Source organism: Bos indicus, chromosome 19 (assembly GCF_029378745.1).
Source record: "Bos indicus isolate NIAB-ARS_2022 breed Sahiwal x Tharparkar chromosome 19, NIAB-ARS_B.indTharparkar_mat_pri_1.0, whole genome shotgun sequence".
Classification (NCBI taxonomy): domain Eukaryota; kingdom Metazoa; phylum Chordata; class Mammalia; order Artiodactyla; family Bovidae; genus Bos; species Bos indicus.
The window spans coordinates 32,349,098-32,374,110 of NC_091778.1; the positions used below are offsets into that span (position 1 = coordinate 32,349,098).

General features: G+C 44.4%; 1 protein-coding gene across 3 annotated transcripts in view; it reads left to right on the top strand.

The window, feature by feature from the left end:
* The first annotated feature begins 10,293 nt into the window (after positions 1-10,293).
* MYOCD (myocardin) overlaps positions 10,294-25,013 on the top strand; it is a 91,109-nt gene continuing 76,389 nt past the window's right edge. For 2 of the 3 annotated variants that reach the window (XM_070773122.1, XM_070773120.1), the window contains exon 1: positions 10,295-10,694. Coding sequence is in view for 2 of the 3 variants with exons in the window: in XM_070773120.1 (XP_070629221.1) it covers positions 10,640-10,694 (55 nt within the window). In the remaining variant the exon portion in view is untranslated. Of the gene's footprint in view, positions 10,695-25,013 lie in introns of all 3 variants that reach the window. The other variant, XM_070773121.1, reaches the window with a different exon arrangement.

Consider the following 25,013-nt stretch of genomic DNA (forward strand, 5'->3'; position numbering starts at 1 on the left):
CGGTGATGATATCCAACCATCTCATCCTCTGTCACTCCCTCTCCTCCCACCTTCAATCTTTCTCAGCATCAAGGTCTTTTCCAATGAGTCAACTCTTTGCATCAGGTAGCCAAAGTATTGGAGCTTCAGCTTCAGCATCAGTCCTTCCAATGCATATTCAGGGTTGATTTCCTTTAGGATTGTGTCATTTCTTTTAGAATGGTGTCATCTGGGGCGTGTCCAAACCCCGAGAATGTACAACACCAAGGCTGAGCCTTAATGTGACCTGTAGACTCTGGGTCATAATGATGATTCAGTGGGAGGTCATCAGTAACAAAGTGTAACAAATGCATCGCTGTAGTGGAATGTTCAGGGGGACGCCGCACACATGTAGAGCAAGGTGCTTACAGGAAATCTCACTGCCATCCTCTCGATTTTACTGTGAAACTCAAACTGCTCCAAAAAGTCTTAATAAAAACAAATCTTGCAAAAAGAAGACCACTGATGATCACAGCCCCTGCCTGAACGTTGTGTAAGTTTTAGTCTGAGAGTTTCAGGAATCCATTTCTATCAAGCTAGTGTGCCTGTTCCAATCATATTCATAGGGCTTTCCCTGGTGGCTCAGTGGATAATAATCCATCTGCCAATGCAGAGGACACAGGTTCAATCCCTGGTTCAGGAAGATACCACATGCCTTGGAGCAACTAAGCCTGTGCACCTCCACTCCTGAGCCTTTGCTCTAGAGCCCAAGAGCCACAACTATGGAAGCCCCGTGCCCTAGAGCCTGTGCTTTGCAACAAGAGAAGCCACTGCATCGAGAAGCCCAAGACCACAACTACAGAGAAGCCCACACAGCCCTGAAGACCCAGCACAGCCAAACATAAATCTTTTAAATATCATCTTCATAAAGAGGAATTTTGTGGTAGAAGCATTTAGTGGATTTGAAAGTCCCTTGGCTGTTTGCTGAAATGATTCGATTTCTTTTTTTAGTTTCCTTTTACTGAGAGGAGCTGAGGATATTATGGGTTAATGAACCTCCCACTATGAACGGTCTTGCCTATTGTCATCGCTGATTGCAACAGCACTTGGGTTTCCCCCTTTTCAGACATTCTCACTTGGAGCATAGTGATTATAACAGTCAGATGTCAGTTCATCTATTCCAACTCCCCAAGTAATATTTCCAAAGCAAGAGAAATGTCCTCCCTACACTACTTCCCCTAAAACTAAAAGCTCCCCCTCCCTGATTCACAGCCCTGGAAACCCGGGGGTGAGACAGAGATGAGGTTTGGAAAGCTCTTGACTGATTGGGGTCCAGGAGGAGTCCATGCTTGCCTGCCCGCCCTGACCTGGCCAGGCGGTGTGTCTCCATTCCTTGGCCGTAATAGGCGTCCTGGTTAATGAGAGTAGACATGCGTGATTCGTAAGGTCATCTGAAGCGGGTCAGGGATTTATGGGCCTCCATTCTGTTTTCTGGGGAGCGGGGGAGATGGCAGGCAACTGATGCAAAGGGAGGAGTTGGGAAACAGAATGTGACCAGTTGCAAAAAAAAAAAGATTTGGAAGAGAAAGCAGACTCCCACATCAGAGCACACTTTATGAACCAGAAGCAGTTTCGTCATCTCTGGAAAGTGTGTAAGGTTGTATCAGGCTCTGAATGGAGTGAATCAGAACCAAACAGTCCCTACACCAACCCCTGTTACAATGACTATTTGAAAACCATCATTTAAGATGCCTTGGCAGAGATGAAGCCTCTCAGATGTATCCAGAGCCCTCAAGAAGTTCATAATATAGTTGCAGAAGAGATGATCAAAAACCAGAAACACTACTCTATAGACAATAATTCAAACACAAAGTATGTCAAAGGGCAGTTTATGACAACAGGAGTAATACAAGAAAATAGTAAAATAGAACGAAAGGAAAAATATTAGGCAATGAGTTACAGATAAATGAAAATGACATTTCTGACCCCCAATAGCTGAGAAACTAGTGAAGAGATTTTCATGTAAAAAATAATGGATAATACTCCTTGACAAATGCAATAACAGAGGTATAAGCAAGATATGAAAAGAGCAAAGCAAAGCGGGTGTGATTAATTCTGCCTGGGACTGTCAGAGGTTTTCTCAATAAGGTAAAATTTGATTTTTTTTATTTTATTGGAGTATAATTGCCTTACAATATTGTATTCGTTTCTGCTGTGCAACAAGGTGAATCAGCTGTATGTATACATATATCCCCTCCCTCTTACATCTCCCTCCCTCCCGCCCCATCCCAGCTCACTAGGTCATCACAGAGTACCAGGATGAGCGTTCTGTGGTAGACAGCAGCTTCCCACCAGCTCTCTCTCACATGTGGTAGTGGATATACATCAATGCTACTCTCCCAATTCGTCCATCCCGCTCCTTCCCCCCTGCCTTGCCCACATGTCCATTCTCTACACCTGCGTCTCTATTCTTGCCCTGCAGATAGATTCATCAGTACCATTGTTCTAGAGTCCTCATATATGCATCAATAGACGTTATTTGTTTTTCTCTTTCACTCTGTATGACAGACTCTAGGTCAATCCACATCACTACAAATGACCCAATTTCATTCCTTTTTATGGCTGAGAGTTGGACACGACTGAGCGACTGGACTGAACTGAGTATGTAGGATGTCTCTAGACAGAGAAAGGATACTAGGCATTCTAGGTAATACAAACAGGAAAGTGCTGGGAGCCAGCGTATTGCATATTGAGTGCATAGTGCATATTGAGTGCAGCACTTTCCACAGCATCATCTTTCAGGATCTGGAATAGCTCAACTGGAATTCTGTCACTGCCGGGAGCCAGCGTGAGGAACTCCTCCCGTGGCAAAGGTCATGAGGAAGGAGGCTCGGCATACGCAAAGGCGGGATCGAGCCTCAGGAGTCCCCCTGGAAATTCTCGAGCATCTACCCCCAAACCAGAGTCTGCCTACTTTCTGCTTTGTGCTTTCACCTACACCTCTGACTTTATGGGGAGCTGTCCCCCACTACCTCTCTCTGAAAAAAGAGTTAACTTATAGCTCCAGTTAATGAAGTTCCTGGGTGTGACAGTGTTTCAACCTACAAACTCCTTTGGAAATCCTCTAGCCTGCCTGAATAGGTTTTTCCGGCCACATGTGATTGCTCAGAGCCTCCCAACTGTGAGAGGCAGGAGATGTTCTAAACTGTCTAAACACAGATTCCTTTGAGTAGTTAAAAGATTGATTAGAAATTATATTGGTAAAGGGTTTTTCACTTGTTGGGCCAATGTTTGCTGCTAAGTCTCCATACCCCTTACCTACTGTGTCCTTGGCAGTGTATTGATTGATATAATGGGTGTATAGAAATGGAAGTAGTAGCCTCAATGTTTGTAACCTTGGACCCTTGAGTTAATTCTTTTCTTGATTGAGCCCACCTCACCTTTGCCCTATAGGAATGCAGCTTTGTCCAATGCTTTTTTGGAGGCTGTCACCTGACTTTGGAATAATCACCTTTAGAGAAAAATAAGTTTCTTAAAATGTTAACAGGCCTCTGGGCCAGAAGATGATGCAAATCACCTAAACTTTTGCATATGATAAGTTTGCAGGAAGAAAGCCTGGCTTACTGCATGACTCTACCCCTTCCCCCATTATCCTCTATGCATAACTTAAGGTATAAAAACTACTTTGGAAAATAAAGTGCGGGCCTTGTTCACCGAAACTTGGTCTCCCCATGTCGTTCTTTCTCTCACCTTCTGGCTGAATTATTCAGCCTCTTTTCTCCACTGAATTTACTCACTGAGCTATCCTTATTTCAGCCTCTTTTCTCCACTGAATTTCCTCACTGAGCTATCCTCATTCTATTACTCTTTATATCTTTGATGAATATTTAAATAAATAGGTCGCTGATGCCATCTCTCCTTTGAATACCCTGGATCAGCCGGGGCTGGACCCCAGCAGGAAAGGAAGAAAGAGAGAAAAGACTCAGTGTTTTTAAAATCCTTTGTTACTGTGCGTATACAGAGAATGAAGTAGGAAGAAAGGCAGGAAATAAAGTAAGAGTTAATGGGGACAGATTATGTGGGGTTTTCCATGTCATACTTAAGGGTGTGGACATTATCCTTTGGCACTAGGGAGCCAAAGAAGGGTGTAGGCAGGAAGCAGACTGATCCTGCTTATGACTTAGAAATATCACCTTGATGACAACATGGAGATGAATTGGAGCAGGGAAAGAGGAGGGGGACCACTCAAAAGACACTTGAAATATACCAGGAAAAAAACAAGGGGTGGGGGCTTGAAGTAAGGAAGAGACATTAGGAGCAAATTAAGGGGTAGGTTAGGAGGTATTTAGGAGGAGAATGGAAAAGCATGGTGAAAGCTTGGGGGTGGGGAAAACACAGGGTGTGGACAGTAAGCCATCACCCAAGCCAGAAACTCAGGGGTGGATCTCCCCTTCACTTGATAGGAACTGCTGGGAAAGGAATAGTTTCGTAGGGAAACTTGGCAAGAGGGAGTACAAGATAGGTTTTGTACCTCTTATTTTCAAAGAAACCCCAGTGGAGAAGGCATTTGAATACATGAGAAAGGACCAACATTGCCTGATGCCCGAGAGAATCTAGAGACAAAAACTGACAAGTGTCTATTGAACAAGTGGGTCATTACTTGTCATCTTGGTGCCCCTGCAGAATAGACAATACAAAGGGGAATTGAAGAATTTGCACCACATCCATGGCACCCACCCAAGACTGAATGACAACCCTGAGTCCAGCTGTGGGCAGTGCGCTTTCATCTTCCATACCCTCCATGGCAAGCAAGTCACAGCAGTGTGACAGGCTCTTGCATATACCCTGGGCCAGGGACACCACCATGCCTTAAATTCAGCACCAACCAGCCTAATGGAGCTGAGATGACTGGAGTAGTTTGAGTCAAACACTGTTAGATGTATTTTTTTTTTTTAAAGAATTGAGGTACAGTTGTTGGCTTCCCTGTTAGGTCAGCTGGTAAAGAATCCACCTGCAATGCTAGAGATCCCGGTTCAATTCCTGGGTCAGGAAGATTTGCCTGGAGAAGGGATAGGCTACCCACTCAAGTATTCTTGGGCTTCCCTGGTGACTCAGATGGTAAAGAGTCCACCTGTAATGTAGGAGACATGGGTTCGATCTCTGGGTTGGGAAGATCCCCGGGAGGAGGAAATGACAACCCTCTCCAGTATTCTTGCCTGGAGAATCCCCATGGACAGAGGAGCCTGGCAGGCTGTACAGTCCATAGTGTCACAAAGAGTTGGACACGACTGAGCAACTAAGCACAGTACAGTTGATTTACAGCGTTGTGTTAATTTCTACTGTACAACAAAGTGATTCAGATATATATATATGTGTGTGTGTGTATATATATATATATATATATACATCCTTTTATTTTTTTCATTATGGTTTATCATAGGATATTGAATATAGTTCCCCATGCGGTACAATAGAACCTTGTTGTTTATCCATTCCATATATAATAACTTAACCTCTGCTAAGCCCAACCCCCTCCCCCTTGGCACCTACAAGTCTGTTCCCTGTGAGTCTGTTTCTACTTCATAGATACATCCATTTACGTCCCATTTTAGATTCCACGTATAAATGATATCATATGGGATTAGTCTTTCTCTGTCTGACTTACTTCACTTAGTGCGATCATTTCTAGTTGCATCCATGCTGTTGCAAATGGCATTACTGTGTTCTTTTGTGGCTGTGTAATATTCCACTGTGTATATGCACCACATCTTCTTAATCCATTCATCTGTCAATGGACATTCATGTTGTCTCCATGGCCTCGCTCTTGTAACTCCTGCTGCTATGAACACAGGGGAAGATGATGATGATGAGACGATGTTAGTCATTCAGTTGTGTCCAACTCTTTGCAACTTCATGCACTGTAGCCCACCAGGCCTCTCTGTCCATGGCATTTCCCAAGCAAGAATACTGGAGTGGGTTGTCATTCCCTTCTCCAGGGGATCTTCCCAACTCAGGGATCAAACCTGTGTTTCCTGTATTGCAGGCTGATTCTTTACTGTCTGAGTCACCAGGGAAGCCCATAGGGGCCAGATGCACATTCTTTATTTCAGATCTACACTCCTCCCCACCTCTTAAAGTTAGAGCATCAAGGAAGAAGCAGAATAGTAGGCAAAATGCATATGCATGACTTTTCAACACAGTGACCCTATTCTGCAAAAGTGCCCAACCCAGTGGCTCTAACTCTGAATTATCAAATTAGATTCCCTTGTCTTGGGCAGGGGTGAGACAGAGAAGGAAAGGTGAGAGGCATTGCTGGCAGGCAGAGGAAGAAGAAGGAGCTGTGACCAAAACTCTCAACTGAAACTACTTTCTTCATATTTGTTTAACTTAAGAGTGAAGTCATTCAGTCATGTCCTACTCTTTGCGACCCCATGGACTATAGGCTGCCAGGTTCCTCCATCCATGGGATTTTCCAGGCAAGAATACTGGAGTGGGTTGCCATGTCCTTCTCCAATTGTTTAACTTAAAGTCTTTGTTTAAATCAGGCCAAAGTCCTTTTGTATTCACATTCATAAGAGAAAACAGGCTATGTTAATAGAGTGGTTCATATGAGTTCCATCTGAGATTTCATTGCTGGTGTAATAATGACATGGGATTTCTGGTTTATTGGGAGTTTTGGGGGGTCCTGCCACTCTATTCTAGTCCTTAGAGATCCAAGATCATGTCTGCTTCATCTTTATAACCCCTAGAGTTCTAGAACACATTCTGTGCTTTATACACATTTCTGGTATTGAAACTGATAGGAAATTGAGAAATTTATAGGCAGAGGCTGAATTCCTTAAATGGGTGATTGGTAGTCCAGATTCACCCCTCCCTTCTGGAATCTAGATAGAGACCCTTGGAGGTCAGAGCACAGATGTCATCACAGGGGTCACCAAGCAGAACCACAAGTCTCCCCGAGCTCACACACGTTTCACCGGCCTCAGAGGTAGATTTACTGGGAAGGCAATGGGGGTCCCCCATCTTGCACTGGCAGTATGGGTACCTCGAGGAGCTGGGAATTCTCCAGAGTTCCAGGTGGGAAAGGGAAGCCAGGTTGTAACTGGGAAACATTTCTGTGTTGCTATTTCTGGTCAGTTGACCATGCATCTCAGAAGACTTGAATCACTCCAGGTCACAAGGGTAGCTTAGATTCAAATGGAGATCTCCCTGGCAGCTCTTGTCTCTCCCTTACATCACATCCCATCCCAGGCTCTCTCCGGGTCTCAGGGGGAGAGCAAGTCCCCTGAGAAGTATAGCCGCTGTGATCAAATTGCAAGAAAGAGGCTTGGGGGCCTGTGGTGCTGTGTTAGCCCGCTGCTCTCAAAACACAGCAGCCTGGAAGATCAGCTTCCCTGGGGATATCCTCTTTTAAATTCCACCAAAATTTTTTTCCAGAAAAATTGCTTGCATAGAGAGGGGGATGGATGAGCTTCTATATGAGCGTATTTATATCCATAGATATTCCATGCCATAGGCGGTATAAATCCCAGAGAGAAGATGTCAGCAGCTCCATGCTCAGATGGGAAACTTAAGGAAGGCTACAGTTACTAGTATTTCTTAAACATACTCAAAAAAGAAACTACACTTCCAGACACACACACACACACACTCTCTCTCTCTCTCTTTTTTTCCTCTCTCTTTCTCTCCGTCTCTCTCTCCCTCGCTCAGGCCTGCAGAGGAAAAACAATCTACTCCTGTCCAACTCATCTGGGTCAGGCAGACCCTTATCCCAACTTTCACTGCAAGAAGAGTTCTCTGCCAAGTTGCCATGTATCTCTCTTCAGCTCCACAACCCTCAGGATAAAAATCTGTTTGGCTTTTTTTTTTTTTTTTTATGTGGCTCAGAATAGTTTTTTCTCTACTCAGATCATTTAGCAACATTCCTTCTTCTACCAGTCTCTCCCCTGTCAAGTACCTCCCTGTCACAGGCATCTCAAAGCTGGCCAGGGTTCTTCCAGGCCCCAGGGCATCTCTATTCCCAAATCTTCCTCCCCTTGACCTCTTTTCATTGAAGATCAGGAGCCTGGGGTTCAACCAAGGACAAGAACATGCTGGTAGGGAAAGTGGTCACTTTGTGTCACAAATAACATAATGCCACTACCCCCTATGTTCACATCTTAACCCCAGGAATCTGTATTTTCCATCACATGGCGAAGAAGAGTTAAAGAATGCATGTAGGGACCTCCCTTGCAGTCCAGTGGTTAAGACTCTGTGCTTCCAGTGCAGGGGGTGTGGGTTTGATCCCTGCTTGGGGAACTAAGTTTTCACATGCCACATGGCATGGCCGAAAAATGAAAAGTAAATTTTTTGTTTGCTTCCATATTTATTTCCTTTTAAAATGAATTATATTTGCATGCTCTTTACCTATTTTTTCTTTTTTCAAAAAAAATATTTTTAATTGAAGAATGATTGCTTTACAATATTATGTTGGCTTCCAACATACATCAACATGAATCAGCCATAGGTATACATAAGTCCCCTCCTTCCTAAACCTGCCTGCCACCTCCCATCCCATCCCAACCCTCTAGGTAAAATTATATAGCCAGTGGAAATGTACTGTATGAGGCAGAAAGCTCAAATCCAGTGCACCACGATAACCTAAAAATATTTTTTTAATATTATATAATAAAAAGATGCAGGTGGAATTAAGATTGATAATCAGCTGACCTTACCACAGGGTTTATCCAAGGTAGGCCCAGTATAATCACAAGGTCCTTAAACGTGGACGAGGGGGACAAAGGGGAGAGGGCAGAGCCATCTCACGTGAGAATAACTGGGCCCATCAAGATGACTTTGAACCTGAAGAAGCCACGAGACATAAAACATGGGCGCCCTCTAGAAGCTGGAAAGGGCAAGGAAACAGTTCTCCCCTAAATCTTCCACAAGGGAAGGTGGTCCTGATAAGACTAGAAGGTTAGCCGGGTGAGACCCACTGTGGACTTGTCACCACCAGAACTGCAAGATAATAAATCTGTGTTATATGAAATTACTCAAGGTGTAATTTATTCCAGCAAGACTAGGAGACTGAGGTCTTCTGCAGGAGCATGTGGCACAGAACCTGAGCTGCTCATGAGCTCATCCTCGGAAAACAGGCCTCCAGGGACAGGACCCTATTTCCAAGAGGAACAAGGACCCGACTGCTCTGCCTCTCTGATGTGTCAGGAGTCAGATGGTCTATTCCAGAACATCTCAGTTATGCAAACTGCTGGTCAGATCCCAAGGACCCGAGCATATGGGCAAGGCCCAAACTCAGAGCATTACAGGTTGTCCCAGGAGGTATGGTCGCATCAAGTCTTCATCTGTCACCCACTTATCTTGGAAGGGTTTTGCACTCTAAGACAATAAGCAGGCATGTATGTAAGTAACAGATGCTTACTTCGAGGCCCACATGCGTAGAACGTTGCAGATAAATTTAACCCAACGCTGTATGTGTATATAGTTTAGTTTTTATTTTCTGTGCTGCTAACAAGCAAACTTCTTCAGGTCTTGAGAGCAGGTTTCATTTACAGAGGCGCCTAGCACATCTGGCACATTCTGGATGCGCAATCCCTCGGGGTCGGATTCGAGATGGATTTGCCCCTCAGGAAGGAGGGACCCCCTCCTGGGAAAAGTCAGTCTTTCCAACCTGAACCCAAGCCCAGGTCCGACATCCCTCTGCTCCTGAGACTCTCCCTCCTTGAGCCCCGCCCAAGGGAAGGAAGCTCTTCAAAGGGCTTCCAACTCTTGCCTCTCCCCCTGGAGGGAGAGCATTGAGCCCCGGCTGGATCTGCAGCCATTCTGACTCCTAGAAAAATGAAAGGCGTTTCGTTTTCTCCGTGGACGTGTGTCCAGGTTTGATACGGGAACTGCGGGATGTTTGTTCGGTCTCTGCCTCTGCAGACGGGGAGAGAACGTGAGGACCCTGGGAACCCTGGGATCCTAGGTTATTTGTCAGAGCTCCGTGCGCCCCGGGAGCGCGGGAGCGCAAGTGTCCCCCTGGGGTGGTACACACGCACAGCCTACAGCCCCCCCGCCGTCTCCCAGGCTTCGGGCAAGGAAAGTCCGCTCCCCGGGGGTCCCCACCCTCCCACCTGGCCCGCCCCCTACGCGCCGGGCGCCGCGCCCCTCCGCTCCTCTTCTCCCCGGCTCCGCCCCCCGCCCGCGCCCCCGCATCCCGGCCTCCCACCCCCGCGCAGCCCGAATCCAGACCGGCTCCCGGGACTCCGGCGGCTGAGAGTCCCGGGCGCCGCTCGCTCCTCCTGATTGGTTGAGCTCCTGTCAGTAGTAAAAAAGGATCAGATAGCAAACTGGGGACCTTCATAAAGGCGTGGTGGGGATGCTCGAGGAGCGGGCAGCCTATGACATCAGCCGCGCACGCCTGGGATGCCCGCGGCGCCCGGCCAGACCCCGAGGAGGCGCAGGGTCCCGCCGGCCGAGAGCGCAGTAGCCCCGCTGCGGCGAGGGGGGAGGCCGCCGCTTTCCGGGGACACTGGTTTCGGTCCCTGGCTGCCGCTGTACTCCTACCCAGGGGAGCTCGAGGAGAGTTGGATGAATTCTGGGTTGTTCACTGCGGTCAGCTGAGCTCCCGGGAGCCCGTTCCTGGTGGACATCAGGGGGCGTCTGGCTAAGGGACCAGCGGCTCTCTGAGACTCAACTCAACATGACACTCCTGGGGTCTGAGCACTCTTTGCTGATTAGGACCAAGTTCAGATCAGGTAGGGCGAAGACACTGAGCGTTCCTTCTTCAGCTCTTCCTCCTCTTCTACGTCTCAGCTGCACACTGCTTCCAGTGCGCGTTTCAGAGCCCGCCTTGGCTCCTGCACCTCTGTCCCCCAGAAGCACATTTGGGAAGTCAAGAATTTTATGAGCCTGGGTGGTGGGGCGTGGGGGGGGGGTGGCTTTCATGTCTTCTGTTGTCAATGCTTTGAGCCGCAGAGTGTGGTTTGGTTTGTGAGAAGGCCAATCCCTTTATTTTTGTTTCTGTATCTGTGTCTAGAAAAAAAAAAAAAAATTAGTTGTGGGGGGAGGGTGCATCCCAAAAGGAATAACCTTGAAAATGAGCTCATGGGGATTTCAGGTTTGAGAGCTGAGAACTGTGAGAAGATGAACCTGGCGCTGGACATTACATACAGGAGCCACTTCAAATGTAGCTAATCCAAACAAATGTATTTCCCAAAAAAAGTCACTTGGGGAAAGTAAAAATAGCAAATTTGGAGCGCACCAAGTATTCAAAATGACATCACTGTAGGGAAAAAAAAAAGTCTAGTGCCACAAATATTTTTTCCCAAACCATCTGATATTTATAAATGGAGACTTTCCCCCCAAATTTCTGTCCCAATAGAGAAACTTCTCCGCGGACACTGAGGGAAGGTGAGTGGGGAAGGAGACGGGGCCTTTAACTGCCCTGCAAACAGGCCGCTGCGTGTACTTGCCCCTGGAAGATATTGGTGTGCGGGTCTGCACGCCGAGACAGGGACAGTTCTTCAGTTCTTTGTCAGCAGCTCTGTGTAGAATATTGGTTTTAGAAAAGTGGTGACAAACCGCTCAATAAATGGTACAGCTTCTACCTAGAAGATGCCATGTCTGCATGCTCAGTCGCTGCAGTCGTGACTGACTTTGCAACCCTGTGGACTGTATCGCGCCAGGCTCCTGTGTCCATGCGATTCTCCAGGCAAGAATACTGGAAAGGGTTGCCATGCCCTCCTCCCCGGGAATCTTCCTGACCCAGGGATGGACCCCGCACCTCCTGCATTGGGAGGCCCGGGTTCTTTACCACTACTGCCACCTGGGAAGCCCAGAAGATGCTGTGAGTTACTTTAAACTGTGGTGTGAACATTGCCCATAACAGGTGTTATAAGGATGCTGGCATAGTTTGCTAAGTTTTCCATAGCCTTTCTACATGGGACCACTCAGCATGTCACTTGGAAGGAGGTTACAAAAAATGAGAAGAGTGGATGCTGTAAAGTAGGGCCCTCTGGGACCTCCTTAGGTGCGCCTGGCTTTTAGATGTCTGTGGGATCCCATGGAGATTTTCTATGGCTCTGTACTGTCAAAGCGAGATAAAAACTTGAGAACTTGGGCTCAAGACAAAGCGCCCTGAAACAAGACTCAGCGCCCTGAAGATCCGGGGCGAGTCTGTGAGGCACTACGTTCTGCAGCGGAGTAATCCATCCTTTCCGTGGTGAGGTGAGGTGCTTGGTCCGTTAATCCACTAGAGACACAGAGACACGGCCACCACTTCGCAATTTGGTCAGGACCGCAGGGCAACACTGCCACCTTTCTGAAGAACAGAGGATGTGAGTTTGTTCTGTGAGAAGCTCCACACATTTCCGATGCGCCCTCACCAGTTCCCTGTAGGGCCAGGGGAGGGCCTGGTTTGTCTCTGGATGGATTTGGGAATGTACTTGATAGTGGAATTTCGAAACAGGCTTGTCAAGCGATGCTTCCTTCAGCTGCAGTGCAGAGGAGAGGCGGACGGTTCTCCCAATTCCTGCCTTGGTGGGCTGGTGGAGTCCTGTGTCTCCCAGGCAGATCTTGCAGACCTGGACCCTGGAGCTTCTGAGAACTCCAATGGCAGCCTCACTTTTGTCCTTCTTGGTTTGTTTGTTTGTTTTAACTTGGACATGCTTTTGTGTCACAGAAAGAGTTGCTTTGGGAAAACGTGCTATCAAAGCAGACAAAGGCAGGCTTAATCTTCTACTTTCTATAAACAGAAACAGAGGGTCTGAAAATGGACCAAGTGTTTTGGTCATCTGAGATGTTAGGAGTTGATGATGTCTTGAAAGATAGAGAAGAAGACAAACTGAATGTAAAACTAAGTAGGCATCATTTTTCTTATGTGATTATTCTTCCTGGAGATCATTACTGCTGTAGCTGCAGGAACACAGAAGTCTGGCTGGCAGCTTGAGAGCACAAGGGCCTCTTCAAGAGTCCTCAGTTTACTTTATGGCTAACAATGGATCAAGAAGCCTCTTCTCTGTTTTGATTTCTCTCTCTCTCTCTTTCTCTCTTGTTTTCTTTTTTTTTTTTTTTTCTACTCCTTTTCTTTCACAAACTGCTCAAAATGTAAACTTGTAAAACTCCATCTCACTGCTAATGTTTGCTTTGATAGTAGATTCTGGTGTATTTCATTTAAAATGTTTCAAAAAGCAGGAAACAATTGTTCTCTGATCATAGTAAGATGGTAGGACTGGTTTATAAGGGAGCAGATAACTGTTTCCACTCTGAAACTAACATTATGGTAACCGTTTCCAACTGACTTTCTATAAACTTTCTATAAAAGGTATTTGAGTGACCTTGTTATTGAACTATAAAGTCTGCTACCGGAGCAATACGCATGAAAGTTTACATGGACAAACATGTTTAGTGATCTAAATTCATCCTACTGGAATGCCAGACTCCCTGGATTTTTAGCAGGTACCTGTTCTTATCAGCTGTGTAACCTGAAACCTTAGATAAATTACATAATTTTCTCTGCCTCAATTTGTTTTGTTTGAATAATAAGAAGAATCATAAGATTGTTGTGACAAATGTGGTAATACAAGCAGAGCATTAAAAAGAAAATGCCTGGCACTTAGTTAGCCCACAAAAAAAAAATACTGTTCTATTATTCATATTCATTTACAGGGTGGTCCTAGGTTTGACATTTCTTCCCTGTGACTCTTGGTTGCTTCATCTGTAAATGTCTAGGCTAGGTTCGGTGATTTCTCCCACCCTTGAGAAACATTTTATGGTTCTGTGAAAATGCGAAGATTTAGAATACGTGAAACTGTGATCGGGCTGTGTGTCAGTTGGGCATACATCATAGGCAGTTTACTTACATGCAGTCATTTTAGTGTTTTTGAATTAACCACATTTTATTGTATTCCATCTTCTAGTTATGTCGATATCTGTAGTCGGTATCACTGTTGATAATTTTCCTCATTACCATAATCCTCTGCCAGGAAGACACAAGGACCCATATGTGTGCACACATGCACACACACACACACACATACACACACACACCATGCACAAAAGATCAAAAGGAGAGAGAGAGGTCCATTAGTGGGTTTCCCTTTTTAAAAACTATTGTGTTTCTTTTGCTTTGTTCTCTTTTTCTCTTCTTCCCATTCAAACAGCTCATACCAAGGTGGACTCTGGTTTCTGCCATGACCTTGACTCTATCCCCCAGAAATTTAGGGTTGTCAATATTTAGCAAATCAAAATGCAAGATCCCTAGTTGAATTTGAGATAAGCAGTGATTAATTTTTTAGCCTGTTGCAATATTAGGAGCATACTTTCACCTACACTGGACATTCTGCATTTTCTGTGGTAGCTGGGCTATAAAACTATGTATATCACCAAATTTAATTGGTCTCTTCAGATCTCTTTTTTTTTCCCATCTACAAAATAGAGGATTTGAGTGGTTCATCTTTGCAGTCAGTTTTTAAATTTTCCTGAATGAATAGCCTGAGTACTTTTGTAAAGTTTTAGTGACTATAAGCTTCATAAAAGCATCACTATGTCATTTTTTAACTGTCATATCCTTGGGGAACCAGACATAGAGTAGATGTTCAGTAAGTTTGTCTTGCGTGGATTGATGAATAATTCACACCTGCCATCTTTATAATTTGTTGGTTTCGTTCAGTCACTAAATCGTGTCTGACTCTTTTGTGACCCCACGGGCCGTAGCCCGCCAGGCTCCTCTGTCTATGGGATTTCCCAGGCAAGAATACTGGAGTAGGTTGCTATTTCCTTCTCCAGGGGATCTTCCCAACTCAGGGATAGAACCCACGTCTCCTGCTTTGGCAGGCGGGTTCTTTACCACTGAGCCACCAGGGAAGCCCTGACTTTATGATTAGCCCATTATTATCCTAAGATTATTCTGAAGGCAGTCTTTTCAATTGCTTCATATATTCAGTGTTCTTTTCGTAATTTGGAATTTTGCGAGAACTAAACACCATAGCCTGGGTAGCAAAACAACAGACATTTATTTTCTCTGGGGGCTGGAAATCCAACATTACCATCATGGTAATTTTCTGGTCGGAGTTCTCTCCCTGGCTTGCAGACGGTCGCTTTCTCACTGTGTCCTCACATGGCAGAGAGGAAGATAGGCAGACAGACAGCGAGCTCTCTGATCTCTTCTCATAGGACCCTGATCTCATCACGAGGGGCCCACTATCAAGTCCTCGTCTAAATCTAATTATTCCCAAAGGCTTCATCTCCAAGGACATCCCTGATGGTCCAGTGGTTAAGACTCCAATCTCCCAATGCAGAGGATTTTGGTTTGATTCCTGGTTGGGAAATTGGATCCTGCATGCTGCAACTGAAACCCAGCCAGCCAAATAAGTAAAATAAATAAACCAAGTCTGTAAAAAAAAAAAAAAAAATACTATCACATACGGAGGTTAGGGCTTCAGCATGTGAATGTGGTATGTGGTGGGTGGGTGGGGGGCACAGTTCAGTCCATAAGAACAGCTAAGGTCACATACTCATAGGCCCCAGGGGTTAGGATGTACACATCTGTGGGGAAGGAGACATTATTCTACCTTATGATAGTAGCGGCCACTATGTCATTCCTCACTGTAACCCCTCCACATGCCTCTGTCCTACAGACTGTACTTCAGCCCTTTTCCCTGCATATGGATTATCCAGCCTTAATCCCATTGTTGTCCACAGGGTGGTCCCCAGAAGACTCATTTCATAGTATGTTAAAGTTGTTCAGCAGGAAATCTGAGGGATGCAAGGACTTCCTTGGTGGTCCAGGCATTAAGACTTCACCTTCTAAAGCAGGGGGTTCAGGTTCGATCCCTGGTTGGGGATTTCCCTCTCAGGGAAAAAAAACAAAACATGAGACAGAAGCAATATGGTAACAAACTCAATAAAGGCTTCTAAAAAAAAATAGCTCACATCAAAACCAGAAAATGGAAAGAGGGAACAGAGTATAGTGAAAAATTAAATTGGATTTTTAATTGCAGAATTTCTGAAGACTTTACTATTTCTAATGTCAGTTATGAGCTTCTAAAAGGCAGTGATTCCCAGGCATGTTTCACCTTTATTCACACAGCACCTCAGAGGGCAAGTTTAGCTGGACAGACACATCATGGAAAATTTTTTCTGGACAGAGAGCCTCACAGTTTCTGAGCGTGATTTCTCTAACGGGGTTAATCTCTACACATAGGTCGCCGACAGGCCCTCCACACCAGCCAGGTGTAAACTCTGATGCTTTTCCTTCCCCCGCCTCACTCCTCAAACCTCTGTTATTTATTGTCACCAATGCCCCATCCCAGGAATATCCAGCAGAGGCTTATATATAATGCCTGTCCCCTAGGAGCTCACAGGCCACCTGGAAAGTGCTGAACAATGCTATATGAGAGTTACATATTTATGCATTCATTCAACAGACATGCATGAGATATCTCTTTCCTGTTGCCCTTGTAATGGAGTCTGTGTTAGGAGCTGGGAGTCTGTCTGGGGGACAGAAAAGACCTAGCCCATGTTCTCACATGGGATGTTAGAGCCAACCCTCTAATTCTCTGTGTGTGATTCCTTTAAGCTGTGCTGTCTAAAAGCCCATGTGACAACACAGTTAGCTGGATCCTAGAAGATGAGTGTATTTCAAGTCCTAAATAGGAATTTTAAATCTTTTATAAAAACTAGAGGGGGAGGACTTCCCCGATAGTCCAGTGGTTAAGAACTCGCCTTCCAATGCAGGGGGATGTAGGTTCAATCCCAAGTCAGGGAACTAAGATCCCACATGCTGCAGGGCACCACAACCAGAGTGAAGCTGGCGCGATGCAGCCAAAAATAAGTAAATAAATAAATTTTTTTAAAAAGCTAGAGGAATATTCAGTCAGGTCACCTGCCTGAGACCATTACTTTCACCTCATATACTCGGAGGCGCTTGGCTTCCCTAGCATCTTCATTACCATGGCAACACTCCCAAATTCCCCTCCACACCTAACCATCCTTATTATTATCCCTAGCTCTAACCACTACAGCAGACACTAAACTTTTTACTTGGTTATTTGTTTATTTGTCCACGAGGGCAGGAATTTTTGTTTGTTCCTTCATTTTCACTGCTTTCTTCCCTGGCACCGAAAACGGTGATGGGCATAGATTAGGCACTGTTAAAAATGCCTTGAATGAGTACATTTTATTTTCCCACCAAAGACTATTCAGAAACAATAAAAGTAAACGGGGTATGTTTTTATATATATTTTAGGCATATTGGTGTCAAGGGTAGGGGCTTAAAACTAGAACAACAAAAAAAAGAATGAGTGGATATAAATACAGAATTCTGAAAAGTAGTTGCCTCTGAAGTGGGAGACACGGGGAGAGTATATACGAATGTGGTCCAAGGGAAGAGAAAGGTTATCGTGATGCTGGTTTTAGCTTGATTGGTGGTGACATGCATGCTGATTTTTAATCAAATGAATTAAATTGAAAGATGCTTGCTTCTTGGAAGGAAAGCTATGATAAACCTAGACAGCATATTAAAAAGCAGAGATATCACTTTGCCAACACATGTCCATATAGTCAAAGCTATGGTTTTTCCAGTAGTCATGTACAGATGTGAGAGTTAGTCCATAAAGAAAGCTGAGTGCTGAATAATTGATGCTTTCAAATTGTGGTGCTGGAAAAGACTCTTGAGAGTCCCTTTGACCGCAAGGAGATCAAACCAGTCAATAGTAAAGGACATCAACCTTAAATATTCATTGGAAGGACTGATGCTAAAGCTGAAGCTCCATACTTTGGCCACCTGATGCGAAGAGCCAACTCACTGCAAAAGACCCTGATGCTGGGAAGGACTGGAGACAAAGGAGAAGAGGGCTGCAGAGGATGAAATGGTAAGATAGCATCACTGACTCAGTGGACATAAATCCGAGCAAACTCCGGGAGACAGTAAAGGACAGAGGAGCCTGGCATGCTGCAGTCCATGGAGTCGAAAAGAATCAAACACAACTTAGTGGCTGAACAACAACATTCATGGGTCAGTGATGACATTGTGACCTGTACTAAGGACAACAATGAATCCAATTTAATGTACCTGGGATCTTTGGAAAAATGAAAATGTTTTTTAAGACCATAAAGAGTGGCCTTCCTCTTTTATCTGCTACAGTGCATGATAGACACAGTAAGATTTTGTCAAATTGAACTGAACCAAATTTAATGGCTTCTGATCTAATTGAGTTGAACTGGACAATTAATAGAATTGCATGGCAGATGTCCAAGTGCTCAACTGGAGGGATAGGGTTTCATGTACCTCAGAAAAGCCGAACCTGAATAGGAGGTGTTGGAGCATAACGTGGTCTTTCATCTGCTTCATTCTCATGTAGCACGAGCTCACTGGTCCTCTATCGGATAGTGACTAGCTGTCTTGCATCTCTGCCTAGATCAGGAAGGTGAAGTCAGCAAGTGTGTTTCCCAGGTACCAGCCTTTGAAGTCTTATGCCCGCTCTCCAGTGGGTAGAACTTAGACCTATGCAGGAGCCCACACACCCACTCTCTGACTCACAATCTTGGGAAAGTCAGCTCAGCTCACTGGGTACCTGTTTCCATGCTGGCAAAATGGTTCCTGCCATTTGTGAGGGAAAGACCTTCGTAGAATTACTGAGGCTTTCTCTGCATTCCCCATGTGAGAAGGGATTATTTGATCTGGTGGCTTGTGAATTGCACAAGAGAGAGGCATGGAATGGTGAGTTCGATAGACATACATAAGATTTTTTTTAATTAGTTAATTTTGGGCTGCACTGGGTCTTTGTTGCTATGCACAGGCTTTCTCTCGTTGCAGCAAACGGAGGCTACTCTCAAGTTGTGGGGATGGGCTTCTCTTTGTGGGGGCTTCTCTTGTTGTGGAGCACAGGCTCTAGAGCGAGGCTCAGTAGTTGCGGTGCATGGTCTTAGCTACACCATGGCATGTGGAATCTTCCTGGACCAGGGATTGAACCCATGTCCCCAGCATTAGCAGGTGGATTCTTAACCACTGAACCACCATGGAAGTCCTAAATATGATTTTTAAGACATCAGCACAACCATTAGCCAAATAACAAATTTTTGCAGTCTTATGATTTAAGTACTCAGATTTTCAGCTTTATTGAGCAGAGAGCATTTGTTTAAATCAGCGATTTGCAGTCATTTCCATCCTGACATCATCCAGAATAGCTGGTAAGTCAAGCTTTACTTAACTATATTTGAATTGCTTTAAAAAAAATTTTTTTTTTCTGTCACACTGCATGGCTTGTGGGATCTTCGTTCCTTGACCAGGAATTGAGCCCACACCTTCTTCAGTGAGAGTGCAGAATCCTGACTGCTGGACCACCAGAGAATTCTCTGAATTAATATTTTTAGGTAAAAAACAAGGATCTCCAAATTTTGTTACAATAAGATGTATCATTTATTCCCAGAAATTTAGAATAAATAAAGCTGATTCCCAACTTTAATTTTTACAGAGCGTAGCAAAGTGCTCCCTGGAACCACTGAAGAAAGAATCATTTCTTTCTTTTCTCCTGTTATTTGAAGGAAGATAAATTCTCCTATTCCCCTATAGATACTACTAGAATACTTCTCTTACATTTCAGCCACTCCAGTTGATGTTTGCTGTATTCAGATACCTTAGATCATTAGAGAAAGCAATAGGATTCAAGCAGTAGAAGCAGTGGATTAAGCCACTGTAACATTGCAAAATGTATTTATTGGGTCCCCCATCTAGAACGTCAGTCATCACTGGGTATGTGTAGCAATGGTCAGTGATTACAGCCTGTCAAATTCTCAGTATGTCTTGCCTAACATCTCCATCTGAACTGCCTCTCAAGTAAGTTATCCAGCCCTCAATCTGCGTCTCTTTCCCCTTAGACTCTTAAATGGTACAAAGGCATCAGTTCTTTCTCATTAAATATAGTCCAGTAGCCCCCAGGAATGTCCCTATTCCACAGATAATGACTTGAAAATACCCCATAAGCAGCTTTTTACTTTCCTATTTCCGGGAACTCTCCTTTCAGGAAGTCATTCAATTTTGTTGTCCTCACGACTGGTTGGTCTGGCTTCTTATCCGAGGTAAAGTTCCACATGGAACTTTTTTTTTTTCCTCTCCTTTTTTTTTTTTGAAATTTTATTTTATTTTTAAACTTTACATAATTGTATTAGTTTTGCCAAATAATCACATGGAACTTTTTGATACTCAGTTTTACAGAGAGTAACCGATGAGGCATAAAATGTTAGAAGAAAATTTTCTTTAAATTTATTTATTTTTCAATTGAAGGATAATTGCTTTATAGAATTGTGTTGGTTTCTGCCAAACATCAACATGAATCAGCCACAGGTATATTTATGTCCCTTCTCTCTTCAACCTTCTTCCCACCTCCCTAGAAGACAGTTTTAAATTTAGTGCCCTCCCCAAACACAGAGAAATGTCAGTAAATGTTATATATTATCTCATTTCTTGATCAAATGGCAATTAAAAAGCATTCTTTTATTTTTTGTATTTTTTAAATTTTTATACAATTTTTAAGTTACTTTCCATTTATAGTTATTACAAAATGTTGACTATATCCCTCATGTTGTATAACACATCCTTGAGCCTATTTTATACCCAGCAGTTTGTACCTCTTAATCCCCTACCCCTATACTGGTCGTCTCCCTCTTCTCCACTGGAAACCACCAGTTTGTTCTCTATATATGTGAGTCTGCTTCTTTCGTTGTTATAATTTAGGTATTATGGCTTGTTGTATTTTTAAAATCCCACATGTCAGTGGTATCATACAACATTTATCTTTTTTTATATGTCTTATTTCACTTAACATAATGCCCTCCAAATCCATCCATGTTGCTGCAAGTGACAAGTTTTCATTCTTCTTTATGGTCAAGTAATATTCCACTGTGTGTAAATACCATGTCTTATTCATCTATTTATCTTTATCCAGGTGTTGATGGACACTCTGGTTATTTCTATATCTTGGCATTTATAGACAATAATATTGTGAATGTTGGGGTGTGTGTATCTTTTCAAATTAACATTTTTTTAATGTATACCCAGGAGTGGAATTGCTGAATCATTTGGTTGTTGTATTTCTAGTGTTTTGAAGAACGTCCATACTATTTTCCGCAGTGGAGGCACCAATTTATATTCCCACCAATAGTGCATGAGGGTTCCCTTTAAACAGAAACTACTTTGAAAGTTGAAATATTTTAAACTCAGCAAATTAGGGATCAAAACATACCAGAAACTACCAGAAGTGTTCAAGCATAGAATAAAGTCTAAAAAGACCCATTCTCAGTGATGATCTCCGGGTATCTAGACAATAAGTAATTTTTAATTTTTCTTATATCCTTTCTTATATTCCTATATTCCTTATTTCAAAGATCTATTCAGTGTCTCCTGCATCTTCTGTAGTCATCAGGAATAACTTGGGTGATTCATACATTAGCAGTGGGCTTTGCTTGCATGTTTATGTTTAAGCCATGGAGTCACAGGAGATAAAGATTCCTGATGGGAAGAGCTGCTGAGCCAAGTTGGCTGAATACCTGGGAGGTTGAAGGTGTTTTAAATTCCCACTAATCCAAGAGCATGTTCACATTCAAACTACAACAGAGAAAACCTGGTCCCCAGCTGAGACTGAACACTGACAATCCCTCTGGTTAATTTATGTCAGAAAATTCCAATATGTATGTTGTGATACAGACCCTGCTGTCTCATTGACCTGGGTTCAGATTGTGGCTCCTCCATTCCTGATCGTGTGAACTTGAGCATATTCTTCAAGCTCTCCTCTTATCCATCTGAGAACATGGGACCAAAAACTGCCCGCTCTGTGGAAATTTTGTGTGGCTGTAGTGAAAAGGCAAATAAAAAGTACTTGATCTAGTACAGGGATGTGCTTGCTGTTGTTCAGTTGCTAAGGTGTGTCCGACTCTGGGACCCCACGGACTGCAGCCTCCAGGCTCCCCTACCCTTCACTCTCTTCCAGAGTTTGTAAAACTCATGTCCATTGAATCAGTGATGCCATTCAACCATCCCTTCTTCTGCTGCCCCCTTCTCCTTTTGCCTTCATGTGTCTATAGACTTCAACAAAGCTAGCACTTTTATTCACAGATTAGTATTCATGATTTTATCCTTGCTGCTGCTGCTGCTAAGTCGCTTCAGTCGTGTCTGACTCTGTGCGACCCCATAGACGGCAGCCCACCAGGCTCCCCCGTCCCTGGGATTCTCCAGGCAAGAACACTGGAGTGGGTTGCCATTGCCTTCTCCTTACCTACATCCATATACTATAGGCTGTTGTACAGTATTTTTAAATACCTTTAATATTATTATAAAATATCAATTTGTTTGTAAATTACCAACCACTAGCCTCTGATGATTATGTCATAAGACTTGCTGCTAACTCTCCTCATTGCTTTCTTTTTTTAAGATATCTTTTAATGTGGACCATTTTTAAAATATTTATTTTACTTGTTTATTTATTTGTCTGTGCCGCGTCTTAGTTACAGCATATGGGATCTAGTTCCCTGACCAGGGATCGAACCCAGGCCCCCATATTGGGAGTGTGGAGTTTTAGCCACTGGATCAACAACAAAGTCCTTGGACCATTTTAATATCTTTACTGAATTTGTTACAATATTGTTTCTGTCTTATGTTTTGGTTTTTTGGGCCTGAGTCATGCGGGATCTAAGCCCCACCCCCCAGCTGGGAGTTGAACCTGCACCCTCTGCATTGGAAAATGAAGTCTTAACCACTGGACAACCAAGGAAGTCCCTCATTCCTTTTCAACCCCAGGTGGTGTTTGCAAGTAATACAGATAATCATTATCACTGCAGCATTTACAATATATTCTATAAATGTTTTATATACATACTATCACTTTCCCTCTCTTTCAAAAAAAACTTTTTGAGGAAGACATTGTTATCATTTTCATTCTCCAGACAGAGGTGGTGGTTGTTCAGCTCAGGTCTTAATGTGTTTCCGGTGAGAGCCGAATCTTGCAAGGTTACCAGTCAGCTCTAAGGATGAGCATGGCTCATGACTGTTCTTCCAGCTCCCCTGATATCCCAGATCCTCCACCTTGACAACTGAAAATGTCATTCTGTCTAAAGCTGAAACCAAGGTGGAGAGCTCTGACTACAGGGAGCAGTGCCTGGGGTTCAGACAGCAGTCTGCTAAATTATAACATCTTTTATTTTTATGGTGAATTAAACTCTCAAGTCGTTGTGCCTATATTTTCATAACAACTCTGTGAGATTGCAAAATTGGTCGTGCGGATGAGGAGACCTGAGGGTCAGGGATGTTAAGAAATTTGCCCAAGGTCACTTAGTAGATTTAGAAGCAGAGCCTGGGCTCTGGGCTCCCAGAACCAAGTTGGCCACGTGGTTCCTCTGAGGAACACACAGCCAGGGGGAAGCCATGGGGATGGTGCAGAGATGGGTGGACGCCTGGCTTTTTCAAAGCCAGTCACTCTCAACAAAATAAATGGTCCTTCTGCTTAGAGCTGTTTTAGCGGGAAGCAGCTATCTCCTCTGGCTTCAAGACAGAAAGGACTGAATTAGGAGAGGTGGAATTCAGCAAGTTCTACTGAGAGAACTGAATAGGCATAGAAACAAAGGAGACTTTGGCTTTGGTAAAGCACCACCCTCTGCAGAAGTTTCTGGTCTTAGCACATAGACTAGAACCCAGCACCATGGAACGTCCCAGAGACAGGAAATGTTCCAGCTAGAATACTGGAGTGGGTTGCCATTTCCTCCCCCAGGGGATCTTCCCAATCCAAGGATCGAACCTGCCTCTCTTACATCTCCTGCATTGGCAGGCATCTTCTTTAACCACTGTGCCACCAGGGAAGGAAATGGCAACCCACTCCAGTGTTCTTGCCTGGAGAATCCCAGGGACGGGGGAGCCTGGTGGGCTGCCATCTCTGGGGTCACACAGAGTCGGACACAACTGAAGTGACTTAGCAGTAGCAGCCACCAGGGAAGTCCTGAAATATTATTTTTGATTGTTGCAAAACCTTGTTAAAAAAAAAAAAGCAGGGCCAAGATTATTTTCTAATGTGTAAAAAAATTGTAATATACCTACACTTTCTATTTTCCCTGTATCTCACAATGTTTCCCATGACAGGTGGGCACTGGCAGGTGGAAATGCGAGTTTCTTTCCTCCAGAATCCCCCACCCCCAGCATCAGCTTTCAAGGAAAGCAGGTCAAATAGCAGGTGCTGGTCCACACAGGCCCTTCCCGCCTCCCCGGGCGTGAGCGCGCTGTCCGCCTAATTCACTTGTGGCTGGAGGCCACGGAACACATAAACAGGCAGGGAAAGCCTCTGGGAGGAATCTTGATGCCCAAATGGAGCCATTTGTCTTTTGAAATGATTGTTTGAAATTGTTTATGTCAGTTGCTGAGTTGCTGTTCTGCGCTCCAGGGACCTGTTTGCGATGGAGGAAAAAATTTCCCCACGGCTGAGCGGGCAGGGCTCAGTGGGCAGTTCTGATGACAGCGTGGCCCGAGGCTGGCTGGTCCTCCCCACACAGGGAGGACTTTGGGGACACACACCACAGTCCTTTAGAGCACCCCAAGATTGATCACGTGCTCATTGCTTACTGAGTACGGCTATTAGCACATCACGTATATGTTATACGAACTGACTCCTCACAACAGTCCTAGGGGGTGGTACGTTGGCCCCCTGTCTGTCCCCCCACATTCATGGATGGAGAAATTGGAGCACCCAGCCCCAAAGGACATCTCATAAAACTCCACGAGTAGTAAATGGAAAAGCTGAGACTTGAACGCACCTACCCCTGGCTTCAGAGCCCACGTCTGTGACTCCTGCCCTGTACTGCTCTTCACAGGCATCTAGACTGGCCAGAGCTGGCTTCCTCGTCCCATCCCCCCTGCCAGAGAGCAGGTGAAGAGCCTTCGGTCCCCTTATTGACGTCGTCAGCCCCACGGGACGTCCACTCGAGGCCCGCGTTCCTCCTGTCTCTAGTGTCTTGAAATATTGTAACATAAAGCCTTCGGCTCACAGACCTGGCAGCTGGCTGCGTGAGAGAGAATTCCTTTTGAGGCCTGAATTAGT